General features: G+C 41.0%; 1 protein-coding gene across 1 annotated transcript; it reads right to left on the reverse strand.

The window, feature by feature from the left end:
* On the reverse strand, nt 1-13,619 carry KRT23 (keratin 23). Its single transcript, XM_075116864.1, has 8 exons — nt 13,014-13,619; nt 9,311-9,393; nt 7,753-7,909; nt 6,011-6,172; nt 5,794-5,919; nt 4,838-5,058; nt 3,881-3,912; nt 1-3,211 (listed from the first exon to the last, which is right to left on the reverse strand). The coding sequence occupies exons 1-8, from the start codon at nt 13,428-13,430 to the stop codon at nt 3,108-3,110; spliced, it is 1,302 nt and encodes a 433-aa protein (XP_074972965.1). The 5' UTR covers nt 13,431-13,619; the 3' UTR covers nt 1-3,107.
* Between the last annotated feature and the right edge of the window lie 1,417 nt (nt 13,620-15,036).

Consider the following 15,036-nt stretch of genomic DNA (forward strand, 5'->3'; position numbering starts at 1 on the left):
CTAGCAGAGTTCAGTCGGTTTTAATACAATGAATTAACAGAGTTATTTTTCAAGCAATACAGTATCACACGCCTGAGGATTTCCTTTCCTTCAAGACACTGATCTGAGACTAAGAGAAAGCAGCACAATGCCAACTTTTTTTCAAAGCTTCCCAAATACTACACAATCACCAGACGCGCAGGCGTAGTGTTTTGCACAGGACTAATTTTAGTAGGGCTATTGGCACATGTTAATTGAAGAACATCGTCAAAGTGTGTGCAGGGTCTTGACCGGCAGTACACCCTTGAAATGAATCAATCAAATTATCTCTTCGGTGCAATCAGATACAGAAGGGATTGCTGTAGCTGGAGAACGGCTCTTTGTGGAAGTCATATTATCTAATAGCTGGGGTAAGTAGAAGCTGTGAAGTGATGAATTCTAATTTGGCTGCTATCAGTGACTTTCTTTGCAGCCTTGAGCAAGTTGTGTCATCTCTTTTTCCAATTTCTCAAGTAATAAAATGGGAATGGTAATACTACCCCCATTCATTATCTCCCTGACTTCATGTCTCAGCATGTTGTGACAATATAATGTTAACAATGCTTGCAAGTGGTAAATATTAGTATCATTATTTATTATTTAGGGTGCAGACCTACCCTAAATGCATTCAGAATTGCATGGCTTCTGTACCAGAACACAAATTCAGAAATAAAGAATAACCACTCGATACAGGGCAACATCTGGCCAGTGACACAGCATCATAAGCCGTTCAACAAAAAGGAAATCTGCAGTTATACAGAGTATGCTAAAGCCATGAAGAATTCTCCAGAAGTAAGCAATTTTTGCCATAGAATACTTGCTTTCATTTAGAAAACAGAATGTAGTGTAACTAATATTTATCTGTTTAAGGACTAATTGACTTACTTCACTTGTTAAAAGACAGCAACTTGAATGGATGTGTTCGAGCCATCGATGTGTGATGATGTTAGTGAAGGAGTGAGCTGTGGGTGAGTGCGGGGAGCTGTGCTGGTGTGACCGTTTCAGAATGCAATGCCATGGTTCTGAGGGAAGGTTAAAACCACCGAGCAGTGGAGCGGAATGGGAGTCCTGTGGTGGCTCGGCCAGTACCGTTTGGACAGTAGCTGGGTGTAACACAGGACTGCTGGGAGTGCATCTGTCACCTCTGCATGAATGACACCAGGACACGAGTAAAGCCAGTGTATTGCTTAAGGATGTGAAATAAGGACAGGCGTGTTCTATAAAGCACTTCAATTACTCATTTTTCCTCCTTCTTTCCTTGTAGTTTAGCACAATCAAAATCTAGCGCAAAGCATAGATACTTTCCTTTGACTTAGAAATAAGGGGCTACTTAGAAGTTTTCATAATTATTTGTATCACAGTGATGCAGTTATGGTCTATAGATTTGATAAATGAATTTGGCTTTAAGTAACACAGAAACTTGTTCAGTAAAACTTAGGCACGTTTTGTCCAGGTGCTACAAACACCGGGTCTGGCTTGTTGGATCTGGTAAGCCATAAGGAAGGACATTGTTAATTAGCCAAGAGTTACTAATCCTGTATTACAAGTTTTACCCAATTTAAAGAAACCATTAGGTAATCTATTCAATGCTTTTGGGATCTCTTTGTGCAACAAGGGTGAAGAGTTGGGGGCAGGGGGCGAAGGGGATCGTGAACTGGTCCTAACATGCCAGTAAGAAAACATTGTATCATAGAGGTGGACTTTGTTTGTTTTAAACCTTCATTTTCTTTGAAATTTTAATTTTCTTTTGTGAGCCTTGTTTCAAAGCAAAGCAGGTAACAGGAATCCTGTATAAAAGTTCCTTATGAGTAGGTATGAAAGAGTACAATGACAATTTCCCTCATGAATATGAGACTGCCCTGAACACACTGTTTTATATGCAGACGTTGACTTTGGAATGCAAATCCCTACAGACACTCATTATGCTCCACTTTGTCTCTCTCCATTCTGCTTTTACAGTCTTCCTCAGCTAAACAGCCCGAATACTATTTCTCTTTTCCTTGCTCAGTTTTTAGCTTTGCATATCGCTGGAAATTTTCCCATTGCTGTGAGGGTCTCCTGCCAAGCCAGTGATTGGGCTGATGTGAGAAAGGGGAAGAAGCTTGGCTTTGGCTAGAGAACTTGGGCCTCTCCCCTTGTGTTAGTGTGCATTGCGTATAGCAGTCTGTCCTGACTGCAGAACCCGTCAACAGAACCAACATTAATATCAAAGCAAGTAACTGAAATGGGTTTTTGAAATAAATGGGTCACTGAGGAAGAATGAGAATATCTGGAAAAGTACTTGTAAGCTTTGAAGGAAAGTGTGTAAAGACAGTTAAAGAAAATTAAAGCTGAAGAATAAAGAAGTGTTTTGAGGGTGACTATTTTAGCAAAGTGTACCTTACAACCACCCTACTAATAATGCTGTTCTAACCGATGACATTGAAAACTTGTACATAGGGAAGTTTTCATAGTTTTGCTTATGTAATCTTAATAGTTTTGCTTATGTAAATGTCATCCGTAACTCGTGTCATCTCTTTTCTTCTTTTTTGTGTCCTTCCAGTTTTATACCCCCTGAAACAATGAGGCTTTTGCAGTCTCAACCTATGTCAGTAACAGCGCCGCTTTGGGCTGCTACGTATGTAAGAAAAAGCAAAATCAGAAATTCTACCGAGCAGAACAAGTAGTGGAAAAGAATTTATTGGCTGCAGTGGGGTGTATGATGAGAGACACAAGACCAGAATGAAAGTGGAGAGATTATTCACTTTAAATTATAGTTAATTTGCAGAGCAATAAATGAATCACAGATGGAGATTCATGCCCCAGTGAGATGTGCATAATACATATATTACCAGCTCAGCCAGGTATTTTCCTTGAATAGCTTTTCGTCGGCATTTTGATGACTCAAAGCTCTTTAAACTAACAATATCAGCTATACCTAGCTCTTTATGGCACTTTTTGTTATTAGGCTGCAGATCATTTCAGGAGAGAGTTCACTAGGGTATCCCTGCTTTACACACAGGGAGACCAATGTACATCATGGAGTTGCACAGGAGGGTTGCCAGAGCTCAGCCCACTAGGAGAGCCAGTCATTAGCAGAACTTTCTTCTTCATGCTTGCTGGTGGATCTCGTTGATGGTGGAGGATACCACCTGCCCATTCACACTGTCATGGACGATTGCTTTGATCTTCCGATGGGTCAGCCCAGCGTGTTCTGAAAGAAAAAGAAGGGTTAATTAGACATGAAGAAATGCTGAGACAAGATGATGCAGAGAAAGCTTCATTTACAGTAATTTACCAGCTATGTCCTCAGCTGATTTACCTTTACATGCTTCCCTTCAAGTCAATACTTATTATTGCTCTTTGTGAAATGTACTGCCAGAAAGTCACCCTGAGTCTTGTCCAGGTCAGGGCAAATGAATAATACAGCTACATCCCAGCCAATGCAAATCTAACTTCAGAGCAGATTAACCTAAATGGCTGGAGGTCATGCTCATGCCAGAATATGAGTTTCCAGACATGCAGATTTTCTGTTTGCTCTCAAGCCCTAACACTCTTAGTCACCAAATGGAGTCTCTGTGCCTCCTCATATACCATGAAAGCTTTAGTCTTGAGTCTGAGCTTGGGACAATGTGTTTGACTAAGAGAGGTCAGGCTGACGACAGTCCACCAGTGGGCAGACACGGCAGAGTGTGCTCTGAAGTGCAGCCCTTCACATGGCCGATGAATCACTGAAATTATTCTCAGATATGGCCTACCTGAGAATTAACGGCCAGGCAAACCTTCTATAGCTCAGTCATGTAAGGTTAAAATTATTCTGAGTAAAGTTTGATTGGAAATGACAACAAGAGTCACTACAGAGAACAAAATAAGGGACTTTTACCTTTAGCTTTTGATTCAGATTTTCTTGCTATCCTGTAAAGATAATACAACAGAGAAAAAATGGTGATTATACTACTTTCAAGCAGTTATTCACCCCTTTCTTCTCACTGATTCTAATGAGACCTCAAGCATCTCTCTCAAAAGAGACTTTAAATAAAAAAAAGATGCTTTTATACCATGAGAACTTTTCCTCTTTGGTAGTCCTAGGTGCAGACGCTCTCACCTGAAACCGTTCCCATGGACACTCATCATTACTTCCACCGTGGACAGCTGCCTTGTTTCTGGTATGTTCGGAGTTGCTCAAGCTGATCCCACTTTGGCTCCTGACAAATAACCCCGTACTTGGTCCCTTGCTGCCCTGCCTCCCTGAGAATTTCACTTACAAAGGCTGCTAATCTTCCCTTTTCTGCTTCTGTATAAATAAGACATACTCTGTATATAAGAGAAGAGAATAAAGAATAGAGGGGCCCAAAGATCTCTGAGTGCAGAGAGTTCGCGCAAGGCGGGGATGGGGGAACCCAGCAACCCACAGCAGAGGGGCACGCCGTACAGATTTTGTGTGCGGGTACTGGTGACTGCAGGCGGCTGACCACAAAAGACCTAAACTTGTCTCCAGGCTTCCTTTTGATCTGGAGCTTGTTTTGAAGATAGGAAATGACTATGAGTTTTACTGAAATTGGCATTTTTCCCGATGCTGAGGTAGGCATGCTGTGGCAATGTAGAATTTTTTTTTTTTAATAAAAAGTTATATTAATTTAGGTAATCCAAATTACATGGGCACAAGTTTCTCTGTGTACTAAGTGGCTCAAGCTTTTTATTATGATCCATCACATTAAAATACCAACCCTTGATGTAGTATGTAACTCACAAGCTTTGATTAAGCATAAACAAACAAATAAATAAGCCAAATATGAGAACGCTCTTCTCATCTATTCCAGTTAGGGCGGCTGTGACTTACCCGTCGACTTTCCCCTCCAGCAGCAGGCGGTAAGTGGAAATTTCCTTCTCCAGGCGGGTTTTGATCCCAAGAAGAACCTTGTATTGGTTATTTTGCTGCTTAATGTCATGACGAACCTGGCTTAGCTCTTCCTCACATTTGGAGATGACCTGCTGCATGTTTTGAAGTGCAACAGCGTAGTAATTCCGAGTGTCTGCCAGCGTGTCTTCCAGCATGTGTTTCTGACAAAGCAGATAATACCAATACTATTATTGTTATACGTGTGGTAGATATAATGCAGAAATGCCAGCAAGTCTGGTCTCTGGCTAGCAGATTACAAAATTAAGACTGTGGTAATTTAAACACTTATGCATTTGCATGACTATTCACATAAAGACAGCAGAATCAAGAAGCTGTGTCATGTGTGCATAATAAGTAATTTGTCCCTGCCGTGTTCTTTCTGCTCTGAAGCTCTGCTCCTCCAGCTGGTGACTCTTCTGTTGGTTTCTGCATTCCGTGTCCATAACTGTGCCAAAGTCCCCATGTCACGGGTACGTGAGCTTTACCCTGTACAAGACCTGAGTAATATTTTTGGAGATTCCCCACCAACATTTTTCACAGTTCAGATATTTCATGGATTATAGTAGGGGTTGTAAATATGAAAATTGTATTACTATCTCTTGTCTTGGACATTTTTCTTTTAGATCATGGAGTCAGCTATCCCATATCTTCTTTTTCTTCTCCCCAGATTTTATTCTAAGGGGAGACATAAATTTTTCACTTCTTGGTGATAGTTGCTGAATCTATTTTGCATATTCTGGCAAAGTCAAGCGTGATCCAAATTCCAGTGTCGCTGATATTTAATAGCTACAATCACGTTACACTAGTCTATGGATTTAAATGAAAAAAGGGTCCACAACAATTTCTGAGAATATATGAAGTAAGAGTGACCAGCCAGAGATGCCTACAATAGATACCTTACTCATCTGTGCCTGCAGCTCAATGTCCAGGGACTGTAAAGTACGCGTTAGGTCCTTGATCTCGTTCTCATTGCGCTGTACCTGCTCTGGGTTGGGGCTTGCTGCCAGAGCCATAGCTGCGCTCTGCGGAGCAAAAGAAGAGAAAAGCTTCCTGATTCTGGTCAGTCATGTACAGCAACAGGGATCTCTGAAATGAGCAGAAAACAGCTGTTACCTGTTCTTTGTACCAACTGTCCAGGCTTTGACGATTCTTTTCAATTATGGCTTCATAATCTTCTCTTATTCCTGCTAGAATCTTGGCTAAGTCTTCAGGAGGCGCTGCATTTACTTTTATATTGATTTTGAAGTCTTGTGACGAGCGATTTGCTTCCATATCCTATTCGTATATTAGCAGAGGAGACAAGCAAACTTGTTTATGAAAGTGGAAAGTTTTCATTCCTGTCTTGTCTTCTTCAGTTCCATCCTCTCACAACACCCAAAATATTTTTTCATTATAGTACATTGTTATGTATATTCAGTTAACACTATTTAGAAAATTTATATACAGATAATACTATGATGTGACTTATATCTGCTTCTGTGGCCAAACTGTGCTAGAGAACTCAGTAAAAAATGGGAGAAGGTCTTTTCATAGAATGTTTCTGGAAGATACATACTTAATGAAGAAGCCCTGACATTTTTTATTTATTTATCCATTAGAAACCCAAAACCTTTGATGAAAATCTAACAGTAATTTCATCTGTCTTACCCTGTATGTTAATATTTACGGAACTATAACTAAGTTTACAGGAGGCTAATGTAAAAGTTCTATGTAATTGTTAAAGGAATAATTGGATTAAAGCATATAATTACTGTGTAAACAACATAATTACAGGACAAGTCAAGCAGGTATGGTAACATTCCTTTCTGTGTAGCACAATCTTATGTCCTAGGTACCATTTTCAAAAGCGCCCAGGCAAAGTAGCATTTCAGGGTATGACATCATGGCCTCCAAAATGCAGATCAGCTGGGCACACCGATGTCTCTGTTGCTTGCCCCGCTTCCGAGAACTGGTTTTTTGCAACTGTTAGGTAGTATCCTTGCCTACAAGGGGATCAGCCGGGGACAGCTTCACCCACTGCTGTGTAACCCTTGTGCTTCTATTCTCCATTTTAACAATCCACAGATACTGAGTAAGATGTTTGGTTCTGCATTAGGTAATGACTGAAACAACATCAGAACAAGCAGAACGAAAACAGCATGTTGGCTAGCAGTGGTATTATGTATGTGGGAATAAGAGACACCACTGTGGTGTAGCTCTGGGAGAATTCAGAGCAGCACACTTTTTGACAATTAGTAAACATTATCTAATTATTGTGCTTAGGATTTTGCCAGATTAAATAATTTTACTTGACTCCACCGACCATTCTTTTAATTTTGATCCTTCAAGAATCCAAGGCCTGTTTAGTTCAGGTCAGCCTGTTCTAGGTGACCCTGCCTGAGCTGGGGGGGACAGGGTGGCCTCGAGAGGTCCCGTCCAACCTCAGCCACTCTGTGCTTCTGTGATTCTGTGAAACAATATATCCAGAGTTAAGGGGAAAGTCTGTGATGAGTAAAACTCAACAGCGACCAGTAACGTCCTATTTACTTGAAATCTCTGTGTGTTTATATCTAAGTATTTCTGAGGGCATTTCTGTCAGACATGTAAGTTATTGTTAGCACTGTATGACAGATGGGTACGTGGATAGAAAAGAGTGGGAGAGAATACAGCAATTTGTAATCCTTCCTGAAATCCCAGTTTAATTGGTAAAGTAGTACACAAACTTTGTGCCTCATCAACTCTCGTTGGCTTTTTTAGAAGCATGATTAGGTTCTGAATCATCAATCCCATTTATAGATTGTGAATCTTACTGAAAGTTAATTACATGGTAGTGAAGATTTGTGTGATAGGATTTTACCAAGTGGAACTTTTTGTACCTCCTCATGGTCTTTCCTCCTGAGGATGTGCTCTTCTCTCAAGCCTTCAATTTCCATTTCCAGATCTGTTGTAATGATGGTCAGGCCGTCAAGCTCCTTACGCAGGTTCTCGACATCAAGCTGTACTCCCTGCCTGCGAGACTTCTCTGCTTCGTACCTGTATGAGGAAAAGGAAGATAAAGCATGCTTGTTGAGAACAGGCTGCTTCTAGCCTCCTGTGTAAGCAGTATCAAAGAGAAGTAGATGTGCTTAAGTCCTCTATGGAGGGAACTAGACAGAACAAAAAAACCAAGGAAATTCTGTTTCTAAAATATGTTCTTCGAATATTGTTGAATAGTCTTAAAAATAAGCTGGGTTTCATTATTGTTTTCCTCTCTTCGTCACAACTCCTACTAAATGGTATGAAATAATTGCTCTTTCTTTCATTTTCCTTTTTGCATTTTAACATTCACCATGTTGTGAGATCTTTGAGAATGTGATTCTCAAAAACTCACCAATAAAGATGTGAAATCAGTATCAACAGTCAATGCTTTCTGTAGTTTCTTCCAAAATGATAACTTTTCAGTCCTTCAGAAAACAGGAAGAATGTCATGGAAGCCAGCTATTAACATTCCTCTCTAACCTCTCACACTTCGCCATCTGTAGCAAGCCAAAGTCAGAAAGACACTGCTGTATCTTCCCTCGGGTATATGACGTGTTTTTGCTCCTCAAAATCTCTCCCTTCACTTCAATTTTTGTGGGTGCTATTGATGTTTCTACTTTCGATCCACCAGACTCTTTCTATGATTCTCGTCTCACTGTTTCCTTTTTATGACACTATTGAACGATAAAGAAAGGAAGGCATGGCTAGGTAAGGCCGACAGAGCCTTTAAGTTGGTTACAGTACTACCAAAAGCTGAAAGACTTTTTAATAGCTGATCATCATCTGTTGACAATAAGACAAGTCTTCATGGTTCCTAAGAAGTCTAACTTACGGAAATATAAATTCCTTTCCTTTGCAAAGATCTGCCTGGAAGTTTTCTTTCCAAACATTTTGGCTTTTTAGTTGGTCTGAGCACTATCTTTCAGCAATTTACTGAACAATCCAACTGTGAACTGGTAGGAGGAAGCACTGGCCCATTTGCTATGGCAAAACGTATGAGAATCCAAAGCAGAAGATGCTGAAGGACGAGTATTTCCTGCAGAGCTGGCCAGAAGAGGTGATAAGTACAGGAAATAGATTTGGGCTGGTAGTGCAGAAAAGGGTTAATTTGTGTTCACAGATGACAGTTCTAAATGCCTTTTGTCCCAAGTATCAAGTGTCTGCTGTATAACCTGCTCTTCAGGACCTGAACTGAGTATCATAAACACGGTGACTCAAGATTATTCAGCAATCATTTGTGGTTTTTACATTCTTTTTATCCTTTCTGTTTTCTTTTTTTCTGTTCTACATTGATTTATGTATCCAATATCGCCAGAAAACCTCAGTAAAATCAGTTTCATATTGGATTATCAAGAGAAAGCAATATTTTGCTTAATCCTCTTTCAAACTTAATCAGGAAACCAAAGAAGAGCTTACTTGAGCCTGAAGTCTTCAGATGCCATGTTAGCGTTATCAATCTGCAAAAGGATGCTGGCATTGGTGATCTTGCTGTCCTCAATCTGGAAAACAGAGAATCCAACAGGAGACTCAGTGTTGCTGTATGGTGGTGGTGAATAACCTGTGCTGTTTCAGACTCCCTGCTGCTTGTAGGAAGCATCTAAATAGTAGAATTCCCCTGTTAAGGAGAGTACATGCATAAAAGAAGCTTAGTTTCCTGATTCACATAGATGTTTCTGCAATTTTTGTCCATAATCTTACTTTTCCCTTTGTCTTACTTCTCTGGATATGAAGCAGGATGAGTCGTCTTATTCTTAGCCAGGTAGAGGATATGAATAATATTACACAGACCTCATGGTATATTACAGAATACACTGTCTTCCTCCTTTTTTGTGAACTGATTTTGATTCTGTTTAGCATTGCTGGAAAAGCAGCCTTGGTCATCTTTAGGGCAAATTTCAGTAAGAACTATTAAACTGTGTCTGAGTACAATGAAAATGCTGGAATTAATCATCTGCTAAAAAGTAAGCATGTGCATAAACACGTTGCTGAATCAGGGTTGTGGTGCGGAGGCATAAAGATGACGGTTGCAGCGACTAATGAGCAGGACCCCTCAAGTCCACCACGTGCTTCGGTCTGGAGTCACATGGATTGCCAGTTTGAGAATAGCACTAGCCCCTAGTTGGCATGGTCCATTCAGTTATTCACCTGGAACTGTACTGAATCATCCAGCAGCATGGAGTGATTAATTCATGGTTCTGATTTTGCTTTGGGATGTTGAAAATTGCCCTAAAGGGTACAGGAGAAAGTGCACCGCATCATCCCTTTAGTGTACTCAGCATGCACTGAAAAGACTTGGAAGTCCCTGTTGACATGAAACAGCTTTGAACTATAGATCTGAATATGAAAAGCTCAGTATTCCATTCAAAATCTTTGAAAGAATTCTACCAGGAGCTCATACATAATTAGCAGGAACTAATAACTGTGGGGCGTCGTGTCCTTTTCTAACAAATTGAAAAGAGAAGCATGGTTGCACTTCCACCGGCTGCCTTCACTCAACACTTACATGGCAAAACAAGGTGCATTATGGCTGTACAGAAATCATTAGCCATTTACAGAGCTCTCAGCACCTTGAAGTATAACTTCCCACACCTAAATGAATCACAGAGAAACAAGGAAATGGCAAAATTGTCTTGAAGTGTCAAAAGTTTACCTCTCACAGTAAAAAAGAAGGTGCCTGTGGAACGTTTTAACTAATCTGTTAACAGACTGCGTTCTTGAGCAATTAGCAGCACACCTCGGACACTGCCCTGGGACACAATCAAGGCCAGCTGAAGATGTATAAATACCCTAAATGTGTCACTGCCTGGGATTTGTTGTCAAAGAAGAGGCAATTTTTGAATCCATCCTTAGAGAACAGTAAATTTTACTGTGGAAGGTAATAAAGCAACGAGAAAGCAACACGAGTTCAACTTTGTGCCACTTCATAATCATGCAACACAACAACACGTTTATATAAATGCTTTGTGACTCTTTCTGTGCAATCTGAAAGAATAAAGAATACAACAAAGGAGTTACAATTGTCCATGTTTTGCCAACGGCTGCGCGATACTGATTGCTATGGCAGTTGGCAGTGCATTTCAAATGTGGACATTTATCTGCTTAAAATTATACAGATTTCTTTGCTACATCCCTCATGAATGTGGGTGCACCACTAGTATCAATCAGCAAACTTGCAGATAGCTTAAGAACTCACACAATATTTTATACAAAATGCACTCAAACTCCTCCTCAAAACAGAATTTTTTTTTCAAGAAGGCTTCCTGCACTGACTTCTTCGTCAGCATGTCTTGTGTCCTTTGTCCAACAGCATTGATCCTGTCTCCTTGAATGCTCTGTAAATCACTTTGCTTATTTAGCGGTACAAGATGTTTGAATGAGACATCTACCTGAAGAACTGGCACTACATTGCTCTGCGTCTGGGTTAGCATGGAGGCGGGCAACTTGCTGCTCTACCTGGCATGTTCATCAGAACTCAGGTATGCAGGGGAGAGGTTGGTCCAAAATGTGGGACCCAAATGATTATACGCCTCCATGTTTAGGCAGCCAGTACATGTAGACTTTCTGGGTTATTGGACATAGGATCCTAAATTTTGTCTAAACTTCATATTAGGTGCTAAGTTAGCTTCACCTTTTTAATTCGTGGTTAATTAATTTAATTATGGTCAGTAATTAGATGCTATATTTTCACTCATTTTGCTGGCAGTCACGGTGCTAATTGCAATAATTTAGAGAGAAAGTAAAAATTCTGGGTGAAATCACTGAATTGTGGCCTGTAAGTAATCCTTTAATGGCCCTTGTCCCCAGGCTGAGCACCCCATTGAGCACGTCCTGGCTGAGGCAGCCAGGGTCTAACCAGGCCTGTCGCCAGCAATCGCTGCCTAGGTGGTGAGTGGTAAAAATAAGTGTTCTGGGTACAGCCTATTCAAAAGTGAGGGCTTTACTCCAATCAGCATTATGTTTTTAGTCGTCTTGTCTTCCTAAATCTTTCTGATTTATTAATTCCAGATCAATGTGAACACATTTGCATTCTTGATGAACAAGTTTTTATCTCTGGATCAGTTGAAAAAAAAGTTCTCAAGCGATAGGTCTGGAGACAGATGACCTTTCTTTATCCTTAAAACAGAAATAGGTGATGACAATTCTGGCTCTCCTTACACACTCTCTGTGGTCGGAGTGCCTCATCTTCTGCCTGGAGGCAACACATTTAACAGGGAGCAGGGAGTTTGATCAAGTCCCTGGCCTCACTCAGCAAAGGTGCGGGATAATACCATTTCCAAGCTCTTTTGAAAAAAATGTCTCAGGGTCTTGAGAATGCCAAGTCACCATATTCTAAAAAGTGGAGGGAAAACTACAACATCGCATTTGGAATAGCTTTGGTTTTCACCCTGTATGGCTATGTGAAATTAATTACCCTGATTAGTCACACGATGGTTACAGTGCTAGGTATGTTCATTATGAATACAGGTTAATATTATGCTTAAATTTGAAGACACGTGAGTTTGGGAGATTGAAAGAGTTACTGTTGAACGTTAATATTAACTACTGGCAGGAACCAGAAATTCTCCTTTTAATTACAGTGAAAACATCCACAAGGAATTTGTCACTGCTATTTCCTTAATTACAATGAAGTCTTTTTCCATCTGATTACATAAGCTCATTGGACCCAAAACTCCTGTAGTTTCATTGTCTGCTACCACAGGAATCAAAGAAATGAAATGCAACAGTATGTCTAAAGACAGCATGCATGAAAGGAGGCAGTCTCTTCAGCTTTGTAATGTGCTTGAATACATGTGCAGTCAAAAAGCCCAAATTCTGCCAGATGTAGTTACCTAAACCACAGCTTCATGTACAGAAAGGAGCACTTGGCAGCAGACAAATCTCTTTATCCTACCAGTCTTTGCAGACTCCCCCTCGTCTCCTTCCAGCCTTTCTTTCTTGTACCCCTTTCTCCTTATGAACACGAAGAACGTTTATGCCCAGGTCCTGTAACCACTTTCATTAGTATTTCTAACATGTAAAAGTTTTTATTAAAATTTCTTAAAAGGCAAGCTATCAGCGTGAGTACCCAGATTCCTTAAGAGAGTACAGAATGGCATAGTCCCTTATAGCTGTGACTTACCTGTCTTTGCATGTCAGTGACGTTTTGCTCGTATTGGTTGAAGTCATGCCTCTTTCCGTGAGACTTTGTCTTGTGCCACTCTCGGATGCAGCTTTCCAGCTGAGCGTTAGCTGCTTCTAAGGAACGGACCTTGTCCAGGTAGGCAGCCAAACGGTCATTCAGGTTTTGCATAGTCTGTTTCTCATTCCCACCCAGGAAGATGCTTTCCCCATGGTGCTCGCTGAAGCCTGCCCAAGGTGCCCCTCCTCCAGGAGCCAGCCAGAGGGGTCTGGCAGAGGAGAAGGAGGTATGTGTGCTGCTGGCACCACCATCTGCACCTGAAGGTCTGTAAGAAGTTCCTTGCTGGGCCAAACCACTCCCTGAACTACCCCTGAGGGAGCCAGAAAAAAATTGAAAAGGGCCTTGGCTGGTACTCATGTTTAGCTCTGTTGTGAATCTAACCCAATGTTTGACTGACTAGCACTGAGCAGCCTCTTAGCCTTCCCTAAGCAGCTTTATGCCTTTTCCTGTGGGAGTTTCCCTTCGATGAATGACTACAGCAACAAGATTGTGTCATCATGAAACGTGCTTCCTCTTGGTCAATTCTGAAGCATTTATGAGCCTGCACGCACTGTTGTTGTTATTTGGAATCACAGCCACATACCGGTTGCTTTCGTTTTGGTTGTTTTGTTTTGTTTTGTTTTTTTCTTTTTCTTTTCATATTATAATAGTGAGGTGTGGCCAAAGTCAGTAGGTGTGGAACAGGATCAGCTCTGCCTCAGACTTTTTTCTAACCCTGTATAGTTAATGTTCTCCTGCTTATGAGGGGAAGAGTATTGTCCACTACAGAATAAATGGAGAGCTGGGGCCGGGATGGGTCTCTCAAGATACTTCCTTCCTGTTGTAAAGCTCAGGCTTTGGAATGACAGCAGTCTGCGAAGCCTGAAACACAGCATGTCCTATCAAGCTGTCATTAACGTACCGAACAGCTTCAGCCTGTATGAGACATGAGGCTTTAATGAAGTTATCCAACCTCTGTCATTGCACTAAAACTCCAGTCCAAAGTGAGTAAGGCCCAGCTCTTCCCTTCAGCTGCCCATGTCCAGTTGAAATACATGAGAATTATGTACTTAGGAATCTTTTCTAGTGATCTTTTCATGATTTGAGGTGCATTCATATTTCAATAGTCTTGTTGAAATAGACACTGATGCAGGAATTTCTTGCTGCTACTGGTATTAATACTATTACGATATTTATATGTTTAGCTATAGAAAATATTTAGAATACAAGTTTGTAACAACCCTTGAAAAATTCCAGTGAGTATTTAAAGCTACCAGACCTAAAAATTGGCCTGGCAATCATGCAGAAATGGTCTGTCTCAAAAGTTTCAGTAACCTTCTGTCAACTTCTTCCATCAACTATAGAATGGGCAAGTCTGGCTTCTGCAAAGATTTTCTTCTTCCTTGTGCTGATAAGTAGGTGGGAAATTGAGAAGTGCTCCCATGGCAATGGCTGGGGTTATTGGGGTTACTGTCTCTTTCAGAGTAGTTCTAGACCGCAGCTGAGGGATAGGGTGGAGGGAGAAGATTTGAGAGGGGGTGGGGAGCTGGGTGGCCATGGGCTCTCTCAGGAATGGGGCAGCTATTCTTCCTTACAGCAGTCGATGGCTCAGCTCTTTAGCAAGATCTTACTTAGCCCTGTCGCTCATTCTGAACGGTGGGGTCAGGGAGACTGTGCCAAAGAGAATTACACTCTCCTGGGAGAAACCTGAAGGAATCTTTTTTTCTCTGTTGCGTTTGAAATTTTTTCAGTAATAAAGAGTTGCTGCACTTCATGCTTTCCCGGGATGCTCCTATTCCCCGTGCCTGCCTAGGGCGGGTTTTGAGCTCCTCCTTGTGGCTCTCCATTAGCTCTACTCAGCACCTGGTGATATGCTTTTTACCAGCTACGTTTCCACTGAGTACATATTCCTTCCTATTCCTCATACACGTCATTGTGTAGAAATGCTAACGTTTTTAATTGTTTGTGGAAACTAATCATTGAA

The sequence above is a fragment of the Phalacrocorax aristotelis genome, chromosome 23 (genome assembly GCF_949628215.1).
Source record: "Phalacrocorax aristotelis chromosome 23, bGulAri2.1, whole genome shotgun sequence".
NCBI lineage: Eukaryota > Metazoa > Chordata > Aves > Suliformes > Phalacrocoracidae > Phalacrocorax > Phalacrocorax aristotelis.